Source organism: Pholcus phalangioides, unplaced genomic scaffold, assembly GCF_987345545.1.
Source record: "Pholcus phalangioides strain wild (caught in Gottingen) unplaced genomic scaffold, Ppha-v1.0 ptg000028l_1, whole genome shotgun sequence".
Taxonomy (NCBI): domain Eukaryota; kingdom Metazoa; phylum Arthropoda; class Arachnida; order Araneae; family Pholcidae; genus Pholcus; species Pholcus phalangioides.
This window is the reverse complement of record NW_028301618.1, coordinates 12108140-12133794: the sequence shown is the minus strand read 5'-3', so window position 1 is coordinate 12133794 and position 25655 is coordinate 12108140. Positions and strand designations below refer to the sequence as shown.

Sequence of the window (25655 nt, the reverse complement as noted above, 5' to 3'; positions counted from 1 at the left end):
AACTTCTCATGTTATGTGACTAGTTATGCATAAAACAATTTTTGCAATCTGGTCATGGATTCAAGGAAAGGTCAAAATATAGGTCTGAGAAGATTTTTTTGGGTTTAATATATTTCCCAACGATTTACTATCTTCATCTATAATGCACAGTTCCAATGTGATTGGTATGATACTTTTACCCTTGACATTTGATTTATCGTAGAACTAGAGGCATTCGGACAAAACCAACTGCTGATTCAGAAGCCCCCATCTACCCAACAGCCATTTCAATTAAAATTTTTTGTACAACAGTATATAATACATACCTACTTTTTCTCACCAATGTGTACACATTTTGGAAAACAAAAACTTGCCAATTCAGCCTTTTTTTTTGGCATTCATATTAAGCACCTCAAATTAGGTAGGAAATGGCTATTGTCATCTCTGAGTAGTAAATTTTTTTAAACCTTTTATTTAGTTTGACTATGGAAACATTCTCCTTTAAGTTTTTAGACTGAATTTTTTCACTAACAGAGAAATTACAAAAAAATTTTCCTTCAACTGTTGTCGCCAATTACGCCTCCATGGTGTGGAAAGCTGTTGGAATCTCTAGCATGGACTTGCAAGAAGTACACAGCAGTTAAATAACTTATCATGTAAACAGAATTTGGAAATTTTTCATTTATTTTTCTCCTTATAAATTCGTAAAAATTCAGATAAAAGGTCATTCCGTTTTTCCTCTATCTCATTTCTTTTATGAGCAAGGTCATTCCGCCTAGCTTCTTCATCCAATAGTCTGCCGCCTACATCTGCGACTTTCTCCACCACCTTGGCTGCACTTTCTACAGCAGCTGCTGTTGCTTTCTGCGCCCCCAGAAGTGCCAACATAGCTTCTTTTTTAGTAGGAGACCAGCTTTTCTGTCCTCTCGCTGGTTGCGTGGGGGTGCTGTCACACTGCATGGGGGGGACCGGCAGGCTGTGTGGGAAGAATATGTTCCTCTTCTTGTATGTCAGATTCATCTGAAGAGGAACGAATATCATCTGAAAGAAAAGAAAAAAAAAACAATGGGTATTGGTTCCGAGACGATTTCGATTTTTCTGTTCCCCTTGCAATTTCTGAAGTTTTATCATGTGGCATGTTCAGAGCATCAAAGTTCTCTTACCAAAATCATTTGCTGTCAGTGTGGTTGACAAATCCAGGACGGTCTCGACCACATTTAGGCTGCTAAGGACGTCTGCTGCTGAGGCGGAGCTAGGAACAAATGCTCCCATCACTGCAGATGACGACGGTCAACCGCTTCGCTGTGGTGTTGACGCGCCTTCAGCCTGCGTGTCAGCAACAAATGTAGCTATGACATCTTGTGGTGTTGACGCGCCTTCAGCCTGCGTGTCAGCAACAAATGTAGCTATGACATCTCCTGCTGTAGTCGTCTGACTGCATTGCCAGCTTGGCTGCGGAGTAGCTGGTAAAGAATTTCCCGCTGTCGATGCGGAAGGCAGACAGCTTGGACCTGGTGGCAGGCCTGCAGCGGTGGTTGGTGCTGACGGCGGAGGAAGCTGGAAATAAGCAACTCAGATTACCAGAAAAGTTCTAGCAAAGGACACTGGGTTTTTTTTACTGCAGTCATAAGTTTGCACTAATATTGGGTCTATTAACCTTGTAGCAATTTCTATTACTCTTGTAATGTAATGCATCATTATGTATTGAAACCGCAGGCCTGCAAACCAACAGAATGTTATTTAAAGTAATTTGACACTGTTTATCCTGCACCCATTAAGCCTCAGCAGTTTTAAGGTTACTTTATCAGCAATCCCTCTTTCAAGTCCAAGGTATTTCCGACAAATTTGTTAATGCAGTACAGCATCGATTATCAAAACAATTGGTGACTGTATATACTCTGATCACTGATTTGCCGGTTAAAATAATTAAAGGGAAAAAATTATAACAACATCATAGGAGCAATATGAAACAGTAACAGTGGTACTGAACACAAAACTGTATATCCTAGTTTGACAAGTTCAAAATGACCATTAAAGTATTCCTGGGATATAGGGAAAAAGAATTCTAAAATTATCATTTGCTGCACTGAAAGCATCAGTGCCCAACAAAATCTCTCTCCTGATGGTCTAACCCAGTGTTTCCCAAAGTGGGCGATGGAATGGTCCAAGGGGGCCATAGAACCTACTGATTTAACATTGGATCCTATGGGTTTACTTGAGTTCGGGGGCGATGAGAGGAAAAAATTTCTGATGAAGGGGGCGATGGAACAAAAAGTTTGGGAGACTATGGTGTAACCCTTTGAATACTGGTCTATCACTGCAAGGTCTCGTTAAGCACTCATTTGTTTACTCGTACTGTTTCATTACAGCGATGTTAAAAAGTAATAGAGTGCAATATGTTTTCTACCTGGAAATGAAGCGAAAAATGGTTATGAAACATTTATACACAGCATTACAGGCTCAGATGTATACGCAGGGTCTGCTTCTCCATAGTTCGGGGGCCCTTAACAGTGTTTTATGAAACAGAGGTTCTTCTATAACTAAAGGCAGAGTTATTGGCATGCACGAAACAGGTCCTGCGTGTACTTAAGCAATATATTTTCCCCTCAGTTGATGTTACGAGCAGAAAGGTGGTGGACAATCGCAGAACAAAGATAACCATACTAACCTGCTGCCTACGTATCACAGGCTCCCGCACAATGGCATCACCGTACACAGCTGTGTCGCCCATCAAAGCTATCACCTTCTCCTCCAGACGAGTTAAGGGGACTGCCAGTGATGGGCCACCCCCGGTCTTCATTGCTTCCTTCCGCCGATCAGCAGCCTTCCGCTTCACATCACTTTTGTAGTGCGTCCATGCCTGCACAAAAATAACAACAATGAGTTCCCTGAAGTCACGGGGTTCATGGAAATGTAAAAATTTACGAAATACTCACTTTTTTCCAGTCATTCGCCGATCTCTTGGGCCCAGACGGAAACGCATTTAATCGGAGGGCCAACCGCTCCCACGTGGCACGTTTTTCGGTGATCGTAAGGGAATTGGAAAATTTCCCATCGATCTTTTCCCGATTTTTCGTCAAGAAATCCACCATTACCTCATATTGCGCTTGTGTTGTTTTACTTGATCTTTTCTTTTCCATCGTAGAAAGTAATCGCGATAAAAATATGTAGAATGTAATATATATTTAAAGGAATCTTAAAAAATAATAGTCAACAAGTATAAAAAAGAAACTAAAGTAAAAGAAATTGCAACAAAAAGAAATTTCACAAATTTTAGCACAAGCTGAAATAAACACCACTAGCAGGAATGAGGAAAAAAAAATTTGCACGTGCAAAGAAACGCTAGTGTTGCCACTTAAAAGAAGTATCAATTTTTTATTCATAGTAGTTGTTGTCAACGTTTTGCAGCACGTTCATTGGTCAAACTATAAGTAGCTCACCGTAGCTTTTCGCTACTCTCGACAGACAGGTTTTTAGCTTCGCGACTCGTCACGTGATCGTAAGGACAACGGTTAAGGACAAGGGGAGAATGCCACTTCGGAATTTGTCCTCCACACCATCCACAGAGCAGCTCCTCCGTGAAGGACAAGGAATGAACGAGCGTTTCTTAAGGACAAGGGGAGTATCCAGCCCCTGGAGAGGGTCAATTTCGGCGCGGGGAAAGGATAAAAATTATCCCGGGTTGCCAGTAAAGGCTGTCTTGGCGCAAATCGGTTCTCTCTGTGTTATGCGGGTATTGTTCACGCTTGAGTGAGCTGCGCTTTTTGTGTTGGCGTTTGTCAAAAGATGTACTCGAAAATTGTTGTCATAAATTTTGGAAGTAAATTAAATTAAATTAAGTAAATTAAATTTTTTAACAAAAAATTTGAATTTTTATTAAATTTAATATTTTGAACAAAAATATTTGATACAGAAAAAAATTCGAATTGAGTAGTGTGATCATTTAGTAATAAAGGGAGTAAAATTACTTTAAATTAATAATTAAATTCCTAAAATAATAAAATATATTAATCGTTAAATTACTTTGAATTAATAATTTAATATAAAAGGAGTATTATAATAATAATAATAATAATTTATTACTACTGTAAATTACATGGCATTTTCTTCGGTTTAATTTCTATACCGCAGCAAGAAAATGCCGCCTGCTAGCAATTAGCCATTCTTCTTCTGTTTACCTTCTCTTATAGCCATATCATCGTCTTTTTTCCTTTTTTACTTTCTCGACAGAAGCTACTCATGTCTGCAGTTACGTCTATAGCCACCTTAAGGGCATGTCCCCCCCACCCCAAGGGCAGGGCTGACAGGGATCCAGCCCTGGGGTTCTGGATGATTCTAATCATTTTTTACAACTATTAATTCATTTTAGAGTGACCCGTCGAAGATTTCAACCTGAGAGCCCGGCTGCAAGATGTGGGGGGCCATGCTTAAGGGCATCGGAAGAATAGTCCTCTCATGCTGCAGCAGGGATCCTGGCTGGGATCTCTGGGATGGAAAAAAAAAGAAAATTATAAGAATTCTCCTATAGCCTGGATTTTATCAGCCCATCCTTCGTCTTCAGCTCGTCTGCCACTACGAAGATTACCATCAAGGTCCATGGGTTCCAATCCGGGCATAGAACATTCGAAGCAAGTTCTTTACCTACCGAGCCTAGGGCGACCACCGATGGATGGAGCCTTCATTTCCCACCCAACTCCACTGGTTGGAAATTACCGTATGGTGATATATGACCGGAGTTGGTGTGCGGTGTAGTAGCCCATCCTTCTGGGGGCCATGGTCGAAAATGTTTTATACGAGCAGTGTTAGGCTTCAGCTTGATGCATGGAACTGATTATTAAAAAAAGGCTGGAGTTTTCGATCCCTTCTGCGGAATAAAAAATATATTTTGTATTAAAATAATGTGCCGTAAGTGATCGAGCAGCCGGGCCGTCTTAAGAGCATCACGAGCTTTCCCGGGCCAAGTCATTTTTCTGAGGCCCTACCACGTAAATTCTGGAAAATTTCAACCAGATCTTATTTTTGTGAATCTAATGCGACAATGCCTTAAGACGACACTGTCGAACAGCCGGTGTTTACGCAACAAAAAACACTGCTATAACGACGTTATCGAGAGCACTGCCGTGGCGCTTTTAGTGAAATTTCTAGGAGGCCAAAATAGCGCTAAAGACGCCAAACGGGAAAGCACCGTTACTAATGCGCTATTATCGATGGGCAGTTGCTTTACCTAAAAGTAAATAATAGAATCGTCCGACGTGACGTAACATGACGTAGCCAGTGTTCTTCTCGTGATCGGTGGACTATAGTCACTTTTGTGACTATTGTTTGCAGTGATTCTCGTCGGCGGACATTCCCGCAAATCATGTTTCCCAGTGTAGAGAACACGGCCCGCAGAAAGTGGTGTACCCCAGTGAAAACGAGAAATGGATGTCTTTCAAAAACATTTCATTTCCAGTTACCGGTGCCGTTTATCATTTACGCCGATTTCGAGGCTATATTGCCAAAGTTCGAAGCATGCTCGCCCGATCCTGCCACCTCATACACCACACCAACGACACTCCACCGTCCGTGTGGTTTTGCTTACGTCGTCGTTGGCCCCGATGGACTGGCTGTCAGGAAACCAACAGTCTAGAAGACAGCGTCCACGTTTTTCTGCAATGCATGTTGGAAGAGGAAAAGCTTATTTCAAAAGAACTCAACAACCCGGTGCTCCTGAAGATGAGCGTTGATGAAGAAAAGAGTTTTCACAGCCAGCAATCTTGCACCATCTGCAATAAGCCTCTTGGCAGTGATCGGGTTAGAGACCATTGCCACGTTACCGGTGAATACAGATCGGCGTTGCAACTTGCAGTTAAAGATGGCGAAACACATCCCGGTGATTTTTCATAATTTGCAAAATTATGACGCCCACTTCATCATAGAAGGTCTCGGTCGAATCAAGGAGAAGCGGATAGACGTCTTCGGAAAAAACATGGAGTTGTTTATCTCTTTCAGTCTGGGCTATCTGAGGTTTCTGGATTCGTTCCAGTTTCTATCCGCTTCTCTGGACACCCTGGTGAAATCAATGAATACCAGTGATTTTGTAAATATGACAAGAGCTTTCGGGAATAACACAGCACTTCTCCTACGGAAGGGTGTATACCCTTATGAATACATGGTGTCCATGGAGAAGTTTGAGGAACCGGTGCTTCCCCCCCCCCCCCCATAGAGGCCTTTTACACCTCTTTGGGGGACGAAACTATCTCCAGTGAAGATTACGAGCATGCCAAACTGGTGGGGGCACGTTCCACATGCAGATCGTGGTAGTCACCCATGGTCTGCATGTGGAGACAGTCGTTTTATTCTGGCAGACGTCTTTGAAAATTTTCGAAGGCTCTGCTTGAAAAATTACAAGATTGATTGTGCCCACACTTACACATCGCCAGGTCTTGCTTGGCAAGCATGTCTCAAGATGACCGGTGAAAAACTAGAGCTCGTAGCGGACCCCGACATACATCTATTCTTGGAGGAAGCCGTGAGAGGCGGGGTGTCTTCGATTACTCATCGATACAGCAGAGCCAACAACCCGATGGTCCCAGGATTCAACCCCGGTGAAAGGAAAAAATGGATCATGTACTGGGATATTAACAATCTGTATGGAAAGTGTATGTTTGATCCTCTCCCGGTTTCAGACTTTAGATGGATGACGTCCGGTGAAGTACAATCAACAGACTTTCTTGTAATTCCCGATGACAGCGCCAAGGGGTACATTTTGGAGGTCGATCTCGAATACCCGGTGAAAATTCATGGGCATTGGAGGAAGGATAGAGGAATACGTTGCACCGCGCGTTCGTTGTGTTTATCGAAGGCGTCCATTCGATTTAATTTCGATTGTTTTGGATGATATTTATAATTGTTTTCGCCTGTGATCTTGTGTGTGTGTATGTGCGAATCAAGGTGGATTATTTCCGTGAGATTCATTGAAAAATACTGTCTGTTTTGTGAACATCGTGGCTCCATGTCGTTCAATGGGAAAGGATCGGTAATGTGCAATTTTTCAATCTAGTACAGCGAAAAGGTTTTCGTGGCAAACTATATTATTTCAGTGTATGAATTGTCGGCCACATTGCAAACTTTGCGATAGTAAACTTTTCTAAGAGGATTGAGTAATATTTTTCTCAGGATGGCGTTTTCAAAACTCTCAAATATTTCCCCCGAAACGCCACTATGGCGCCGTGTGTATCATCTGTATGTAACTGTTAACATTGCTAGTAACAAATTAAAATATACAATCTATTAGGGCCACTAGTACTATGTGAAAAATATATATACATACAATTAGCCAAATTTTAATATTCAAATTGTGTATTCGAACCCATTGATTGCCATGTTGTGAATTTTTGAAGGTATTGGACGCCATTACTTTGTGCATTGTGGTTCTTCCACGTTCGAATCTATATCGATAATGAGAATTTCATCATATTTAGGCCATATTGTTGTGTATTGTGCGGGACAATGTGTTTAGCGCCCATATTATTGTGCGGGGCAATATATTTTCCGGGACAGTTTTTTTTTCTTGCGACCGGGACGATATGCCCCCCCCCCCGTTGAACAAGTGTTAATACTGATATAGACTTGATACTAAATCGTCTCAACGAAAAACTTGTTTCTGCCGCCCCTCAAGATAGTAAACTACGGTCCATTTATTAAGTGAAGTGATTGTGAATGTGTGTTATGACAGATACCGAATTAATGCTCTATGAGAGTGTACTATTGTATTAAATATTTTCGATAAACGACTTTGCTTCATAAATACAGGGGCTACCAAAGATTCGTGACCGTGACTTGTGTATTACTGTGATCTATTGAGTATCATAATAAGTCCCCCACTGCCTCAAAAATCCTTCTTCTAACTCTGCAGATGACAGTGTTGAAGTTCCCATTGCCCATTGGAGACGCAAGATACTACCTTAGATCGTATGCAAATCAGCGTAACATCCAGGACTCCTTGGACCAGTATCGCAAAGATTATCTTGGCATTTTGGACTTGGCAAATAACACCGATAGTATGAGCGATTTCAATGAAATTACCATCTCCTCACCTTCGGACTCGTCTGACTTCTTCAATCAATTAGGTCTTTCGCTGCGCAGCATTAGAGAGAACACTAGTGTCACACAGGGGGGATGTGTCCGCAAAGTCTGATCTTGACTGGACACCTGTAAACGATTGCTCCGAGATAAAACAAGCCGACATTCAAAAAGAAATCCCTGGTACAAATGTTAGAGTTGACTCCCTTATCATCCAAATTTCTGACATCATATCCGGCATGGTCGGTCTCACAAGGGAATATCATTCAACGCCCAAGCGTGATAATGAGATAAATGAACTTATAATAGACATTTTTTACGAACTATCTCTAGAAGAGAAGAAGGAACTCTCAGATCTTAATGACATTTTTGCACAAAACCTGGAAGATCATAATCAGTCAAACCTGCAACGTTGACGTCCGTTCCCTCAGATGTCATTCCATCGAGATTTTTCGGTATATCTCCATTTTGCAACCCGGAAAACTTGAAGAATAATGACGAAAATCTAGTCGATGAGGATTTATGATCAGTCGATGAGAATGACTTGATTTGTGGTCCTAGGCAAGGCCAATCACCGAAGAAAGTTAATTCTGAACGATTGAATCAACGGAAGAACACCATTGAAAAAGGCCCAACCTCTTCGAGGATTAAAGGGCCTAAACAGTTTCCTCAGATCAAACAGGGAAAATTGCCAACGAGAGTCGGAAAACACTAACAAACTTTCTAAATCGAAGAATCCCAAGAAAAGCGGCAAAACTCCTGACAAACAGAAGAAAGTGGATTCTAACTTTAAATCACCTTCAAGAACAGCCAAAAGTTCTGACAATTGCATTGGCAAAGAACCATTCAACCAGGTGGCCTCCACTTCTGGAAGTAAGAAGAATCAGGATAACTCGGGCAGTCTATCTCTCCGGAATTTTACCAACAAGGCTTTTGACAATCATGGCATTATTCAGGAGATAATCCAAGTTATTCGCTACTCAACGGGTGAAGGAAAGGATTTTAAATTTGGCATCCCCACCCATCAGCGAAAAAAGGCGGAAAAGCTCCTGGAAATTGTGCATCTATGGGCCGTAGGTACTCATAACGAGACCAGGGACGTCTCAACTCAAACCCTCGTGGAAGATTTTGAAATTCCACTCACTACTCCAGAGAATCCAGAGCAGTGGATTTCGTATGCACTCCAACTTCCCCCCAAACTGCCTACGCCTCTCCCACAGCGTAAAACCAAGAAAAGTAGAGAGGAAGAAAGTATAAATAATACCAATGATGTTAGACAAACTAATACCGATTCCAGGAATAAAGAAACTCAAACTTCTCAAGCCAAATCAATTGGGTCAAGGCATGGAGGAAAGAACAACAGGAGGTGACGCCACCAGCGCAACCATGGGCTATCTGGGTTGCCAGATGAAGCCAGTGATCGCTCTATTAAAGGGACCAAGTAAGCCCAAACAAACCGTGGCTTCCCATGCTTTCCTATGAGAAACATCCCCGTTTTTAAAAATCATTTAAAAATTTACTATTCACTTTAGGAACTCGATTTTTTTTTCTCAAATTCTTTGGATATATTTATACAATTGAACGAGAGCTTTTATAATTTTAGTTGTTATTTGTTTTCGAATATTAACTTCAACAACATGGAACCTTTTGCAAAAATAACCAAAATTTACCCATATCTTGTGCCACAAAATTTCTTCTCGGCATTTTAATTTTAAAAATATTATGCCAAAACATGTAATACCTCAGTGCTGAGAGAAATACAATGTTTAAAGACACTTGAACAAGCGGTGTTTGAAAAAATCTGACTTGTTTTGCGAAAAACATTATATATGCAAAACATTAGCATATATAATGCCTTTCAGCTGTTTATATTAAAATATTGTAGAAATATTTCTCCATTCCAGGCAAAAACTCGAACACAGACACAATTTTATATTTCAAATTCAATTCGAAACTTTTTTGTGTTAAATTTTCGTACACATACCACTTTAAAAGCAAAGTAATTGGTACAAAATGAAGAGGGAAAAAAACAGCCCAGATTATTTTTACAAACACTATAGGCCAGAGAGAGATGACTTATCGCGGCTCGTAAAAAAAAGTTTTTTATTTTTTAATATTTTTTTCTCAATACATCTACATAGCGGAAAGTTCGGATGGGCGGCATGTATTTCCAGTAATACGTATTCAAGAATATGAGAACAGCCTACAGGCAGCAAAACCATAAATACACAGTGGCGGACGACGCTCGAGCACTTCCAGTACTTTGAGGCCATAGGCGGAGATTGACTTGGAAGTCTGGGGGGGCAAGGTCATTATTGTTGGGGGGGGCGCGATGATGATGATGTCAGCTCATATATACATTAGATCAGTCGACTCCACCTTTGCCCCCCCCCCGGATCTCCGCCCATGTTTGAGGCACGGGGGCGGCAAAATGCTGTTTGCCCCGGGTGCCAAAAATCCTAGCTACGGCCCTGTCAGAAGGTGCTCGAGCACATCAGGATTGATTCAGAAATCAAAATTTCTCATGTAAAGCTTAAGACGAGCGCCCACGGGCCTCAAACACTTTCGAAATGTCCCGGATCTATGATAATGATGAACGAAACAAAAAGGCAAGATAAACAGTTAAAAGAAAAAAATTATGAAATTGAATTTTATTGCAGCTTCATATTATTTTAATTAATCATATTCCCATAGACATTAATGTGATGCATCAAATTTTTAAAATGAATTGAAGGCACTGAACTAAAAACTTATGACGAGTTGAGAGTGAAAAATTATCTTCCCCTTTCGGATTGGATTGGATTTTCAATTTATTGGCGCAAGGACCAATTTGGTCAAACTGCGCCAAAGCAAGACATAAAAATGAGAAAAATGTCATTCTGTCATGTCAAAAAACTAAAACATATAAAACGGAACATGAAACGTAAAACAATGACATAAATTGTAAAAACTATAATTTGTCGTATAAACCAATGGCTTTGATGAATTTAAAAATGCGAGATGCATCGCTATTGTCATTTAAAATGTCATGAAGTGAAAGATGACTATGACCAAAAGCGGTCGTAAAATGATGACGATGATGTGAACAAGTAAAAGCATGAGCAATGGTCAATGGACTTTGACAATGAAGGCACTCTGGTTGACTCTCTCGTAATAATAAATATGATTGTGTGAGGCGACTGTGTCCTATGCGCAACCGGGCAAGCAGAACTTCCTCCTTTCGGTTAGTCCTGCAGCTCGAACGCCAGTGGCCAAGTGTGGGCTTGATGGCATGAAGTTTATTATTAACTTGATTGTTCCAATGATCCTGCCAGTGGCGATGCATCACTTCCCGGAGGATTGAGAAGTGGTCACTGGCAGGTACCAAAAGGCTATTGTCAATGTTAGTTGTTGTTCGAGCTGCGTTGTCTGCTTTTTCGTTGCCCGGTATTCCTACATGACTTGGTACCCAGTAAAATTTTACTGTGGTACCGTGATGAATGAGGTGATGCAGTTCATGAAAAATGGCATGAATAAATGGATGAATGTGAAAAGTAAAAGAACACAATGCTTGCAATGAGCTAAGAGAGTCGCTATAAATGATGCATCGTCGGTGGCGTTTGCGTCGTATATGACGTAGAGCCTGAAGGATTGCGTACAGCTCTGCCGAGTAAATAGAAAATATGTCGGGAAGTTTGAAAGATGTCTCCTCACAGCAGATGTAGGCACAACCGACATGCCCAGGGCTCTTGGAGCCGTCGGTATATATGGGGAAGTACCTGTTGTACCTACCCCTGTGCCTAAAGAATATCTGTCGATATATGACATCTGCTGTGGTGGCTCTAGAGTATGATGATAATGAAAGAGAGACATCTGGCAGAGACTGCTCCCATGGTGCCAGTTGCCAAGCAACTGGGGCCACACGACTGATGTCTATTTGTAGTTCTTCCACAAGTGCCCTCATACGAAGACCGTAAGATGGAACACATGAAGGGCGAGCAGCAAATAGTCTATGAAATGAGGGATTAAAAATGACATTATGAAGTGGATGATCTGGTAAAGACTTCATTTTGAAATAATATTTCAAGGAAAGTTGCTGGCGTCTTGATGTCAGTGATGGCTCGTTGCATTCGACATAGAGGCTTTCCATGGGAGAAGTTCGGAAAGCTCCAGAGCAAATGCGGAGAGCGAGATGATGAATTGGGTCGAGCACACTCAGATAACTCCGAGGTGCTGACCCGTATACAATGGAGCCGTAGTCAAGCTTTGATCTTATTAGAGCTTTATACAAGTGAATGAGTGACTTACGGTCTGCTCCCCATGATGTAGACGAGATGACCTTCAAGAGGTTCATCGTCTTCATGCAACGAGCTCTCAATTGTGCAATATGAGGTTTGAAAGTAAGTTTTTTATCGAATGTGATGCCGAGGACTTTTGTATTTTCTACTATTGGTATTAGACTATTGTTTAGAAACAATTGTGGGTCATCATGTAGGTCTCGACGCCGACAAAAGTGCATAGCGACAGTTTTGTCAGCGGAGAATGAGAAGCCGTTATTATGTGCCCACTTGCTGATCTTGTTGAGTGCGGTTTGCAATTGTCTCTCGGCTGTCCTCATATTCACTGATTGATATGATATCAACAGATCATCCACGTAAAGTGCGCCAGTGACAGACAACGGGAGTTGGTTCAACACCCCGTTCAGTCTTAAAATAAAAAGTGTAACACTTAAAATGCTACCTTGAGGTACACCTTGTTCTTGAATTTGGGGAGCTGATAATGTGCTTCCGATTCGTACCTGGAAGATGCGTCGAGTGAGAAAGTTCTTAATGAAAATAGGCAAGTTGCCCCGCAAGCCGCAATTATAGAGGTCGGAGAGAATTCCGTGCCTCCAAGTACGATCGTAGGCCTTTTCTATATCGAAAAATATGGCTAGCATATGCTCCCTCTTCACAAATGCTTGTCTTATTGATGTCTCAAGGCGTAACATATTGCATGTTGTGGACCTGAACCGTCTAAAGCCGCTTTGATGTTTCGATAAAATATTGTTAACCTCAAGGTAGTGCATAAGGCGATAGTTGACCATGCGTTCCATGAGCTTACACAAACAACTGGTCAAAGCAATAGGTCTGTAACTGTTAGGTTGCTGAGGATTTTTTCCAGGCTTCGGGAATGCAAGAACAATGGCTGTTCGCCAGGTGTCAGGAAATGAATGGCTGACCCAGATCCGATTGAATAAAATAAGTAAATGTGACAGTGATTCTGGTGATAGATGCCGAATCATGGAATAATGAATAGCATCGGGCCCTACAGCTGAGTCAGGACTTCGCTGCAAGGCCGTCGTCAGTTCATGAAGGGTGAACAATGAATTGTACCCCTCCGGTGTAAACGGCCGGAAGGTGTACGATGTACGTTCGGCCGATGATTTAATGGGATGAAACGATGGGGGATAGTTCGCATCGCTGGAAACAGCGGCGAAATGGGCGGCGATGGTATCCGCAATATCCCTCACATCGCTGATAATAGTGCCATTGGTATTTAAAATGGTAAGTGGATGAGACTGATAATGACCATTGATTTTTCGGATCCGGTCCCAAATGACTTTAGATGAAGTAGATGAATTGATTCCCGTGGTAAACTTTTGCCAGGACTCGCGTTGTGCCTGGTTCTTCTCGCTATCGCCTTTGCTTTTAAAAATGCCAACTTGTTGTCATGGGTAGGATACCGCCGGAACCTACTCCATGCTTTCTTTTGTGCTTTAATAGTAAGATTACATTCGTGGTTCCACCAAGGTTTAGGAAATTTAGGAAGTTTCGAGCAGACTTTGGGAATTGATTCATTTGCTGCTGAGATCATACAACTGGTCACAAGGTCGACACAGTGGTCGACGTCGGGTTGCGAAACCATATCCTCCGTGATTTCTGCCTTGACCGTGAAGTCTGCCCATCGGGCGGCCACAAGCTTCCACCGAGGAGGACCCTCAGGTATGCTATGGCTTCGATCAAGGCACTTAACCACTAGAGGAAAATGATTGCTCCCGTGGAGGTCCGGATCAACCGACCAGGACCAGTTGGGCAAGAGTGAAGGTGAGCATAACGATAAATCTATTGCAGTGAAACTATTGTTTGGGGCATGGAAATGAGTGAAACTGCCATCATTCATGATGGCAAGGTCCATGTCGTCTAACAGCCGTTCTACCATTTCCCCACAAGGGGTGTTGCTGTTAGAACCCCATATTATGTTATGTGCATTGAAGTCTCCAAGAAGAAAAAATGGCGGAGGTAATTGATCAATCAGATCTTCTAGATCTCTCTGTAAGATGGTGTCATTTGGTGGCAAATAAATGGAACAGATGGTAATTCTTAGGCCAGTAGAAATTTCCACCGCGATGGCTTGCAGGTTCGTGCGCAGCGTTAGAACGCGCGACGACACGTGATGTGGAACCAGCAGAACAACACCGCGGCAAGCTCTACTCCCGTCATCGTAATTGATACGGAACAGGGAATGTCGCCTGATGTTCCATGTCTCCGAGGGCTTCGTGAAAGTTTCCTGGAGTGCCACGCAAACAGGATGATAGTGATTGATCAAATCCTTGAGATCTTCGTAATTGTATCTAAGACCACGAATGTTCCATTGAATAATGTTGGCCGTAAATTTCAAATAGATGTAGACGGTTCAAGGTCTTTGAACTTATTTCGGTCCAATTTCCGGCGAGTAGTACCGGATTCTGTAGGATTATCGAGATCCATGTCACCAATTGATTTGTCATCAAGAAGTGACATGTTTTGTAATGTAGGCTGCTTCTTTGCTCTCTGAATGGCTTTTCTTGAATATCCGGTCTTGAATAGTTTAATTTTAGATTTATTTCCACTATTGAATTTTGGCTTAGTAGCTGTAGTTACTTTGAATGTGTTCGCTGTTGCTTTTCCTGCTTCTTCGGAGGTGGTGGACTCCTTCCGTAATCCAGCAGAGCAACAGCAGCCACAACTATTACACGATTGGTTAGATGATGTTTGAGTTGATGTATCAGCTATTGGTTCAGTCTGAGTTGTTACGGATGCTTTGGTGACTTTGTTAGTCGTATTAGCTGTTGATGGATTTGTTACCATATTAGAGTATGATCTACTAGCTATTGGAGTTTGGTTAGGGATTATACGACGACGTGCTTCAATATATGAGATGTTATTTAGGACCTTGATCTTCTGAATCTCTTTTTCTTCATTCCATTGCGGACACTTTCTGTCAAATGCGGGGTGGTCGCCACCGCAATTGACGCACTTGAATGATGTTGAAGTGCAGTTGTCCGAAATGTGGTCCTTCTCACCGCATTTCGCGCAGGTGGGTTGACTGCGGCACGCCGTTCGTGAGTGACCGTATTTTTGGCAGTTGAAGCATCGAACAGGGTTAGGAATGTATGGCCGGATTTTGAGGTTATAATAACCTATTTTGATATCTTTCGGCAATGTTGGGGATGAAAATGTCAGGATTATATTACGTGATGGAGCTAGATTGCCATCTTTGCGGCTCATAATATGTTTGGCAGATGTTACGCCTTGAGACTCTAGCTCCTGGGTTAGTTCATCTTCATCCATGTTAATTAAGTTATTATCTGAAATGACACCACGTGAATAATTCAGCGTGGGGTGGATTTTGACTGTTATGGGTATGTCCCCGAGAGATGTGAGCTTTTGAATGAGTTCGGCTTGTTTGGGAGTGTTAGTTTCGACGAGAAGGTCTCCTGAACGGAGAGCCTTCACTGATTTCAGAGTTCCAACTGCGCCATAGAGAGCTTTATCAATCAAGAATGGTGATACTTTTGACAGCTGTTTATTGGTATCAGAGCTATGCAAGAAGAAGAATGAGACAGATGATAGATTTGAAGAAGCGGTTTCTGTGACAATTGTTTCACTTAGAGTAGTTCTTTGACGTTTTGGTGCATTTTTTGTTTTTCCCATATTTGAATGGGTATTGTTCCACTCCCACCCACCATGCCCACCATGGAGCCCTACAAGGGGACGCGCACACGTAACCGGTGAAGGTTAGTAGCAACGTCAGGTTAGGTGGGAGCTATACACCACCAAAGCAGGCGAGCAGACGCGTTCAAGATCCAAGATCGTCGTGAAGCAGCACCAACAAACCTCAACGACGTCCGGCAGGCCCGGCCCCTCTACCTGCCCAGTAGTGTAACCCCTTCAGCCACCGAGGCGACCACAGCCGATTGACCTGGACGGGGCTAATCCAAGCCTCCCGTTTCGGCTGAATCCGAGGCCAAAGCTAGCGCATCAGGCTAACCAGGATCCCCATCTCCAGCCTTACGGGTCTCCACGCACGGCAAACACGCAGGTAGACAGCGTCCCAGACAGAGCATACGCTAGAAGCAACGCCCCGTCTGGGAGGACCCCTCCCCGCCTAAGCGGGGTCCACAATGAGGGGTTGGACACAAGACATAAACATGTACAGGACAAAACAAGACGCAAGACAAGTACTGCAAGATGTGTAGAAAAAACATGTAATCTGGGCTATTGAAAGTGTAGGATATGAGCACAAATAAGCGATGACAATGACGTGCGATAGATTTAGCATTACCCAGGGTGCACCACGAGGAGGCCTATCACATTACACCCCATCTTCCCCTTTCAAAAATAAATTAAAAATATAAAAACCCCTTATATAAGGATAAGATTTTATTTCCCCCCTTTATTAGATCATGTAGAATACCTGAAGACGCATTAAATGGTCATGGTGCTTAAATTTATTTAGTTATTAATATTTTAAAATAATTCGATCCGGCAAAACACATGTTAAGTATAGGGAAAAGAGCGGTTTGTTTGGGCTTACTCGTCAGCCCATAGGGTTGCCACAACGGCTTCAATTTTCGTTCCTGATGTCACCTCCTGTTATTCTTTCCTCCATGGGGTCAAGGCTTCAAGAACTTGCAGGTTATGGAATTAGCGACACCACATATGTAGTGGACAAGCCAGCGCATAATCTGAACCCTAAAACAACTGACAGATCATCTGGCAACGAATGGACTTTGGTTTCTTTCAAGAGTAGAAACAAGAAAAAACGACGGAAATTCAGAGAAACATTGAAAAATGGTCGACAACTTACAAGCGAGTTCGTTAGCTCTGGCCTCAACACAGGAAAACTTGTGAACGGAATTTCGCACAGAGGTTCACTAAGATATCCGGGTGGGCAACGGAGATATTCTCCGCGTGACTACCACATTGTTAGAGGAAAAACTGGTGCTAAGTTTTGGAACTCAAGCAACGAAATATTTTATTACGGAAATAATCAAAGATTCTATAGAGATAAGAAATATGGTGACACCAAAGATGATGCATATCAAAATCAAAATTCTCAGACTATTTTTGTTCAGCCGAATTACACTATGAATGGAATTCTTCGGAACGACTTAATTCAACAACTATGGTACGCCTTTTTGGACGACCAAATTTCGAACATAAAAATGACTTACAGAGGAATTTCTATTCTATGTAAATCAGATTCGGCTCGACAACTCATCAAGGAGGAAATCAATTGTAACTTTAAACTGAAGTTTAATTTATACGTCGGAGCGGATCACCAGTAATTGCAAACTTCTCCAATCTAACGTCACATATTTTTATTCATTTATCTTTTATTTTATTCCTGTGTACATCCTCTATTGATTCAATGGAACCACTGAAACTTTTGCAGTTTAACGCCAACAGAAGCATAGGAGCTACTGGTCTACTCAAAAAGACAGTAGAAGAACAGAGCGTACACATCATACTCATACAGGAACCTAGAGTATCACGGGGTAGTCTAAGGGGAATTCCGGGAATATGGCAAAAATGGACGTCAAAAAATTTGAAGGTTGCCATAATATTTGTTAACAAAGACATCTCTGGTGCCCTTTTCTATGTGAACGAAAACAGCGTAGCAGTTAAAATATTAACTCAATACGGTTATCTTGTCCTGACCTCAGCTTATTCGTCGCCTTACCAAAAACTAGAAGACACCTTAAGAGAGATCAACTGTATTGCAGTGAAAGCAATCAAAACGCCTCTTCTTATTGCTGCGGACTTGAATTCCCATCATACCTGTTGGGGCTACGATGATATAAATGCACGAGGACGCAAACTCCTGGATTTAATCAGTACTAAGACATCTGTCCAAGGCTAGGGATGAAAATATCGAACTACTTCGAACGATTTATAAAAGGAACAATGCTATATATTCTAAATTAATTCGAACGACTAAAAGAACAACTTGGAAGAACCTGTGTGAGACAGCTATAGACCCATACGGAACTTTCTATAAAGCCACTATCAAGCATAAATCTCTATCCCCGCAATTGTTCCAAACAACTGAGTTAGATGTTAGTCTCAGAGAACAAGCAGAGCGACAACTCCATAACATTTTCCCAGATAATGAGGTGGTGCTTGATTCGGGGGAATCTTTCAGCATGAACTTGAAAAACAATAACCAAACTAGTGACCGACTTATAGTCCCGCACGAAATCGACAGGGTGGTTAAATTTCTCACCGTCAAAAAAGCTCCAGGTATTGACAGCATTAATAACGTTCTTCTTAAAGCACTTTATGGCAAATATCCTGACTTCTTTCTAACTCTGTTTAACAAATGTTTTTTATTAGAATACATACCATCTCATTTCAAACACAGCAAAGTTTTACTTTTTCTGAAAAAGGACAAAGACTCAGCACTCCCAAAATCGTATAGGCCTATTCATCTCCTGTCTACCATCGGGAAAGTGCTGGAAAAAATAATCTGTCAGTGAATAATCTTTTATTTGGATCGAAACAACTATTTCAGTCCACTACAATGGATTCCGACATGGCCACTCCACGGAAAATGTATTAATCGAGATCAGAAATGAAATAGATAGACAAAAAGCAAAAAAACACGACATAGCAGTTATCGATATTGAGGGGGCATTTGATGCCATCAGACATGACCTATTGATGAAGAAGCCGGTAAAAATTGGGGAATCAGTTCCCCAATGAGAAGAACACTTTACATAACGGTGGCTCAAAGGATCGTTTGCCATGCAGCTGTTATACGGGGCACTAAGATGACAGAAAAAATGCGCAGACACCTGGACTCTCTGCAACGAGGTTACCTGCTCTACATTTCTAAAGCATATTCGACCACACCGACATCAGCACTTCAGGTCATAACATGTCTTTCCCCCATTGAGCCTAGTTGTAGAATTTGAAGCCAAGGCCAGTTTGCTGCTGCGAAATAAATCGCCGGTGAAATTAAATGATAATGTTACCTTATTCCCACAGCAAATCCAACAAAAGATCACGGGTTGGTCACTGCATCCGGCGATTTGGCCACTTGATCGCCAAATTGCAATCAGAAATACTTCCTGTCATCCTAAATGGCAAGATTTTCTGATTTTCACAGATGGTTCAAAGATGGAAGGTGGAGTAGCAGCAGCATTCGTCCCCGTTCAACACAACAAAGCCCTCTACAGATGGTCTTGCAAGTTGAATGAAAATAATTCGGTGTTCCAGGCGGAGCTCTTTGCCTTGCTGATGGCTAGCAATAAGGCTCTGGAATGCAACACTACTACCACATTCACCTATTCTGATTCGATGTCATCAATTATGGCAATAAAGAACCCTTTATCTGAACATGCAATGACAAGACAAATAAGGAACATTTTGCGCAATAATTCTCATGTCCACTTACGTTGGGTTCAGGCACATACCGGGAACGTAGGCAATGAGTTGGCTGATTGCCTAGCCAAAGACGCCACTAAAAGAATCGATAGTGACTTCTCGTTATTCCTTCCTAAATCATGGGCAATGAAAGAATTGGAGAAGGAACTTCTGAATCAGTGGCAGTATAGATGGATCTACCGCACAAAGACTGGAAGAAATATCTTCGAAGTGATCCGCATAGTGAAATTTAAAAATCTTAAATGGACCAAAGAGTAGGTGCAGTTCTTCTCTGAACATGGTCCCTTCCCCACATATCTACATAGATTCCACCGAAGGTCTGAGAAATGTCAATGTGGGGAAGTTGGCAACGTGTTACACCTCGCCATAGAGTGCCCAGTTACTGAACGAGTTCACCTGCATAGCCCAACAGAAGATATCATAGCTTGGAAAAAATCTATCCTCAGTAACAAAGCAATCCGAGACAAGCTATGTACCCTGATGAAATTCATCAATGACAATCAGGACAAAATAATAGTGCCAAGAGCCCAACAAGAAGTGCATAACGACAGTGACTCGTGCACCGATTCTGACTATGAACCATAAGGACCCTTATAATGTATATCTGTTGCAATGCCTTTTCTATTGAACAGTGATGTTCATCTTGAACAGAACAGAACAGAATCAAATTGTTACCCCCCATGCCCAGCTCTTGGCTGATTGTGGGGTTACGAACGGGCCCAGTAAGGCCTATGAAGAAGGGGGAAAAAAATAGACTGTCAGTTTTGTAAGATAATTAGTGTGTGTGCATGTATGTGTTTTGTGTGGGAAAGAAAGCATAGTCAAATCCAGGTCACGGTCATAGCTATACAGAATTTAGCCTAAATGCAGATAAATCACTAAGAAAATGCCACCACAACTCTTCGATGACACGTCACTGCCGGATGGAGAGAGGTCCAACCCACATATTTATCTTAGTGGTAACTGCATGCGTCAAAGTGAACTCAATCAGAATAAAAAAATGGTGGTTATAATCCAAAGCTTTAATTTATACACTCGTCAAATTAAATGCCATTCGTCCGGGTGGCTTTTTATTATTTTTTTTCCAAGTTCCAATATATGTGCCTTATAGTAATTTCCATATGTACAAGGTGTTAATTAAATACGATAATTAAATGCGGAAAAAAGTGAATAAATAGGTGCCAAATAGATAAATGCGATTAAAATAGGTGCCACATAGATAAATGCGTTTAAAATAGGTGCCAATTAGTAGAGAATAAGCGTATATATATAATATTTACAGTCCTAATTATAGCCTAGGAGGCTTCCAAGTTATTCCTGCATTATCCAATCTCCTCCCAAGGGAGGTGGAAAATCTGCTGGGGTCTCCTATACACTGTTCGAGCCGATGTTTTTGGTGTAGGTGCTGAACTATAATCAACCAAGTCTTTGATATGTTGATGGCTGGAATTTTTCATTCTCTCAAATTGATTTTTATTAATTTCTTTGATATATTTGAATATATGAGGAATGCCCAGATCTTGGCGAATATTAATATTTCTGATGAACCAAGGTGCATTCAAAAATCTCCTTAGAATTTTATTTTGTTCAGTTTGCAAGATTTTAATATTGGTTTTGCATGCATGGGCCCATGCAGGTGAGGCATAAAGCATCGTAGGGCGAAGTATTGACTTAAATAAAAGAATTTTATTTTTAATAGATAGCTTAGCCTGGGGAAATGAAATTTTGTTAAGAGCACCCATTACATTGTTTGTTTTATTACGTACATAATTAATGTGCGGTAAAAATGACATTGTTTTATTTAAAATGCATCCCAGGTATTTTATTTTTCTAACCGGACTGATCTGGTGATCACCTATACATAAATGCCTATCCGGTATACCATGTTTCCTAGTAAACCATATAAATTGTGTTTTTTCACGGTTCAATACAATGTCCGACCTCTTGCACCAGTCCATAATTCCTTCTGTGGTTTCCTGCAGATTTTCCAGGGCCTTGGAGGGGTCTCGGTTATCACATAGTATAGCCGCATCATCGGCAAACAAGGCAAGTATACCCACTTGAGGAGCTGGAAAATCATTGATGTATATTAAAAACAACTGTGGACCCAAAACACTACCCTGTGGTACTGATGCTTTGATGTTCTTAACAGATGAATTAGAGTCCCCTATTTTTACCTGGAATGTTCTGCCGTTCAAATAACTGTAGAAGAAAAGTATAAAGTGTGGGGGAAAATTGAGATCAATCATTTTGGCTAATAAAGTGGGGTGGTCACATTTATCGAAGGCCTTTTTAATATCCAAAAAGGTGGCCACCACATAATCAGAATGGTTGAATGCATCGATTATATATTCAGTCACCCTAATCAATTGAGTGACACAGGAATGTTCCTGTCTAAAGCCATGTTGTTCTTTTCGAATTATGTTATTGTCATCCAGATATTTTTGAAATCTAGGAGCTAAAATCCTCTCGAAGACTTTTGAACAATTAGATAAAAGGCTAATGGGCCTGAACGATTCAGGAAGTAACGGGTCAGTTCCTGATTTGGGTATTGTTCTAATGAGTGAATGTTTCCATATCTTTGGAAAGTGGTTAAATTTTAATGCTGCGTTAATAATGTTCGTGAATGTCAAAATAATATGACAAGGCAGATTTTTGAGAGCTTTGTTACTTATACCATCATAGCCACTAGCTTTTCTGTTGTTTAATTTGTTTATAATGTCAGTGATTTCAGCCAAGTCTGTGGGTTCAAAGCTGGAAATATTATTATTAATGTGAAAGTGTATATAACGAGCAACTCTACGACGGAGTTCAACTTGAGTCGTTAACGGTTGTACGTGATTGGGTGTAAATTGCTTTTCATAGGCGGTAGCAAAGGTTTCAGCTATTTCTTCTGCTGAAAAAACCAGACCATTGGGGCCTTGTATTTTATTGATTATACGAGTACCACCAGGTTTGCAAAGATTCCATGCTTTCCATATGTTTCCATTTTCTGAGGTAGCATTCTCTACAAATTCGGTAAACCTACCATTTACAAAATTTTGCACTTCTTCTTTAATCTCACGATTGAGACGATTTAGTGTAATTTTGTCTGAACGTCTACGAAAGCGTTGCCAATTACTACGTATTTTGTTTTTGTGTCTAATCTTTTGCATGATTTCTCTAGAAAGTCCATATTTATTTTCAGGCTGTAGCACTTCTGTAGATGAATCATTTAATGCAGCTTGTATTATTTGTGTTAAATGTGATACCGCCTCATCTATATCCTGAGCGTTGTTCAGTGTCAGCCCTGCTGTTTGATTTGTTTCCAAAATTTGTCTATACATGTCCCAATTAATACGTTTAATTGTTCTCCTGGTGCAAGAGCGAAGAAAATCCATAATAAAAAATACTGGATTGTGCGGTGAGCTGAGAATTGACTTTGTGTAAGTTTGAACGTCAAAGAGAATGTTTTTGGAGATGCCAAAATCAATTACATCAGGTTGATATCTATTTTGAGGTGGTACATGTGTTGGTGTAGTGGATGAATGTATATTTAGGAAATTATCAAGGCAGAATTTTCTTAACACTCGACCACATCTGTTGGATTTTTTACTAAAGAATAGATCGTTTTTACTATTCCAATCGCCCCCTACAAAAATTGGAAGCCCTGTTCTGAATAAGTGTTTTAGTAAGGAAATATCTATGCAATTATTGGGGGGCTTATACATTGCACAGAAAGAAATGGGTGTTCTATCTATGTAAACAGTGACAGCAGTAGCTTCCATTTGAGTGGAAGGGGGAAGTTGTAGTTCTTGAAATGGAATATCAGACTTCACAAATACAGCTACTCCTCCCCCCCTACCATGTAATCGGTCTTTTCTGACGCCAGTGTAACCATTAATTTTGATTTTTTGTGAGGACAGTGATGTTTGTGATTTCCACTGATTTCTATTATATATATGTTTAATTCTGTGGTGATCTCCATATGGATCCTTATAATGTTGTGTATCCGTTGCAGTGTCTTTTCTATATTGGACAGTGATGTTCATCTTGATTTCCACTGATTTCTGTAATATATATATATATATATATATATATACAAATACAAATACAACGCCACAACAGGCAAAATGCCCAACGAGGTGGCTGATAAAAAGATGCCCATAAAAATATGTTTAATTTTGTTGCGATCTATGCGGATACTTGTGATGTTGTGTACCCACTGCATTGTCTTTTCTCTATTGGACAGTGATGTTCATCGTGATTTCCACTGATTTCTGCTATGTATGTTTAATTCTGTGTTGATCCATGTGGGTCCTTATAATGCTGTATTCCCGTTGCTGTGTGTGTTTTTTTTTTGACTTGATTCCTCGCTGGTGTGGCGGGTGTCTGCAAGAATTGCTGCAGTTTTGTTTTTTTATCATCATCATTATTATTTTTAGATTCCCCCCCCCCCCCGCCTTTTCTTTTTCTCCAGCGTGGCTTCGTTAACCGCTTATATCCCTATCTTGGGACAGAGTGGGAGCCATGTTCTGGTTTGGTGGTGAACATTCATGACCTCCATAATGACTTCCCTTTGGCGGCTGAAAATATCCCGATCACCCGAGAAATGTACTCGAACTACATGAAGAAAACCGGTGGGCCAACGAATCCCTGTGTCAAACTCGCACCGAATTTGAACGATAAGGTCGCATACGTTATCTATTATAAAAACTTGAAACTGTACATGTCGCTGGGGATGGGAGTCAAAACCATACATCGTGTTCTTGAGTTCTCTCAGCGACCATGGCTCCGCCCGTACATTGCATTCAACACCGAGAAAAGAAAGTGAGCCACCGGTGACTTTGAAAAAAACTTTTATAAGTTGATGAACAATCCAGTGTATGGGAAGTCGCTGGAGAATCCGACCTTATTGTTCACCGACACGGATTCGTTGTGCTATGAAATTTATACCGATGACATTTACGAAGATATGCTGAGAGATTCCCACAAATTCGACACATCTAACTATCCCGGTGACCACAAATTGTACAGCGAGAGAAACAAGAAGGTCATCGGGGTGATGAAGGATGAGACAGCAGGAAACCCGATAGTCGAATTTGTGGGACTACGTCCAAAGATGTACAGTTTTATCACAAAAAAATGAGTAACTTTGCCTGGTTTTAATTTACACAAAAATTGTCACGTTTTTAAGACAAATAAATCACACTGGTCGAATGGTCGACGCGTTTCGGCTCTTCAATGGAGAGCCGTCATCAGGACCTCGTGGTCAGAACTCACACGAATGAAGAGTGATGTTTACGTCTGGTCGTCCGAAGAGTTCGCCTTTGTATTTGCTGCGTCCGAGTGGTCTTTGGATGCGAATTGGGGAGCCATCTGTTGTAAAGTGTTGAAAGTTTTTTCACGACTGAGGCTATTGCCCAACACTGCTGGCAACATTCACATCATTTTGATTTTGACAAAGCATTTGTTTTTAAAAAAGCAACACACAATTCGGAATTGAATTTTCTCGAGGGATATTTCATCAGAACATGCCAGAATTTCCTCGTTAATGATGGAAGAAACACACCACCTATTTCGTCAGCTTGGACAGGCTTTATTAACCTCAGTCGTGAAAAAACTTTCAACACTTTACAACAGATGGCTCCCCAATTCGCATCCAAAGACCACTCGGACGCAGCAAATACAAAGGCGAACTCTTCGGACGACCAGACGTAAACATCACTCTTCATTCGTGTGAGTTCTGACCACGAGGTCCTGATGACGGCTCTCCATTGAAGAGCCGAAACGCGTCGACCATTCGACCAGTGTGATTTATTTGTCTTAAAAACGTGACAATTTTTGTGTAAATGTACAGTTTTATAACCGGTGACTGTGAGAAAAAGACTGCAAAGGGTGTCGTGCGCTCAGTCGTCAAGAATATCCATCACGCAGACTATCTTCAACGTCTGCGTGAAA

At 41.2% G+C, this 25655-nt stretch overlaps 3 protein-coding genes across 3 annotated transcripts; 1 reads left to right on the top strand and 2 right to left on the bottom strand.

The window, feature by feature from the left end:
* Positions 1-642: 642 nt before the first annotated feature.
* LOC149067978 (uncharacterized) lies at positions 643-1337 on the bottom strand. Its single transcript, XM_089252249.1, has 2 exons — positions 1143-1337; positions 643-1020 (listed from the first exon to the last, which is right to left on the bottom strand). The coding sequence occupies exons 1-2, from the start codon at positions 1149-1151 to the stop codon at positions 658-660; spliced, it is 372 nt and encodes a 123-aa protein (XP_089108375.1). The 5' UTR covers positions 1152-1337; the 3' UTR covers positions 643-657.
* On the bottom strand, positions 1270-3308 carry LOC149067977 (uncharacterized). The gene is made up of 3 exons (XM_089252139.1): positions 2916-3308; positions 2648-2839; positions 1270-1536 (listed from the first exon to the last, which is right to left on the bottom strand). Exons 1-3 carry the CDS (start codon positions 3117-3119, stop codon positions 1270-1272), a joined length of 663 nt encoding a protein of 220 aa, XP_089108265.1. The 5' UTR covers positions 3120-3308.
* A 16140-nt stretch (positions 3309-19448) lies between these two features.
* On the top strand, positions 19449-19973 carry LOC149067976 (uncharacterized). The gene has a single exon (XM_089252138.1). The coding sequence runs from the start codon at positions 19449-19451 to the stop codon at positions 19971-19973; it is 525 nt and encodes a 174-aa protein (XP_089108264.1).
* Positions 19974-25655: the final 5682 nt, after the last annotated feature.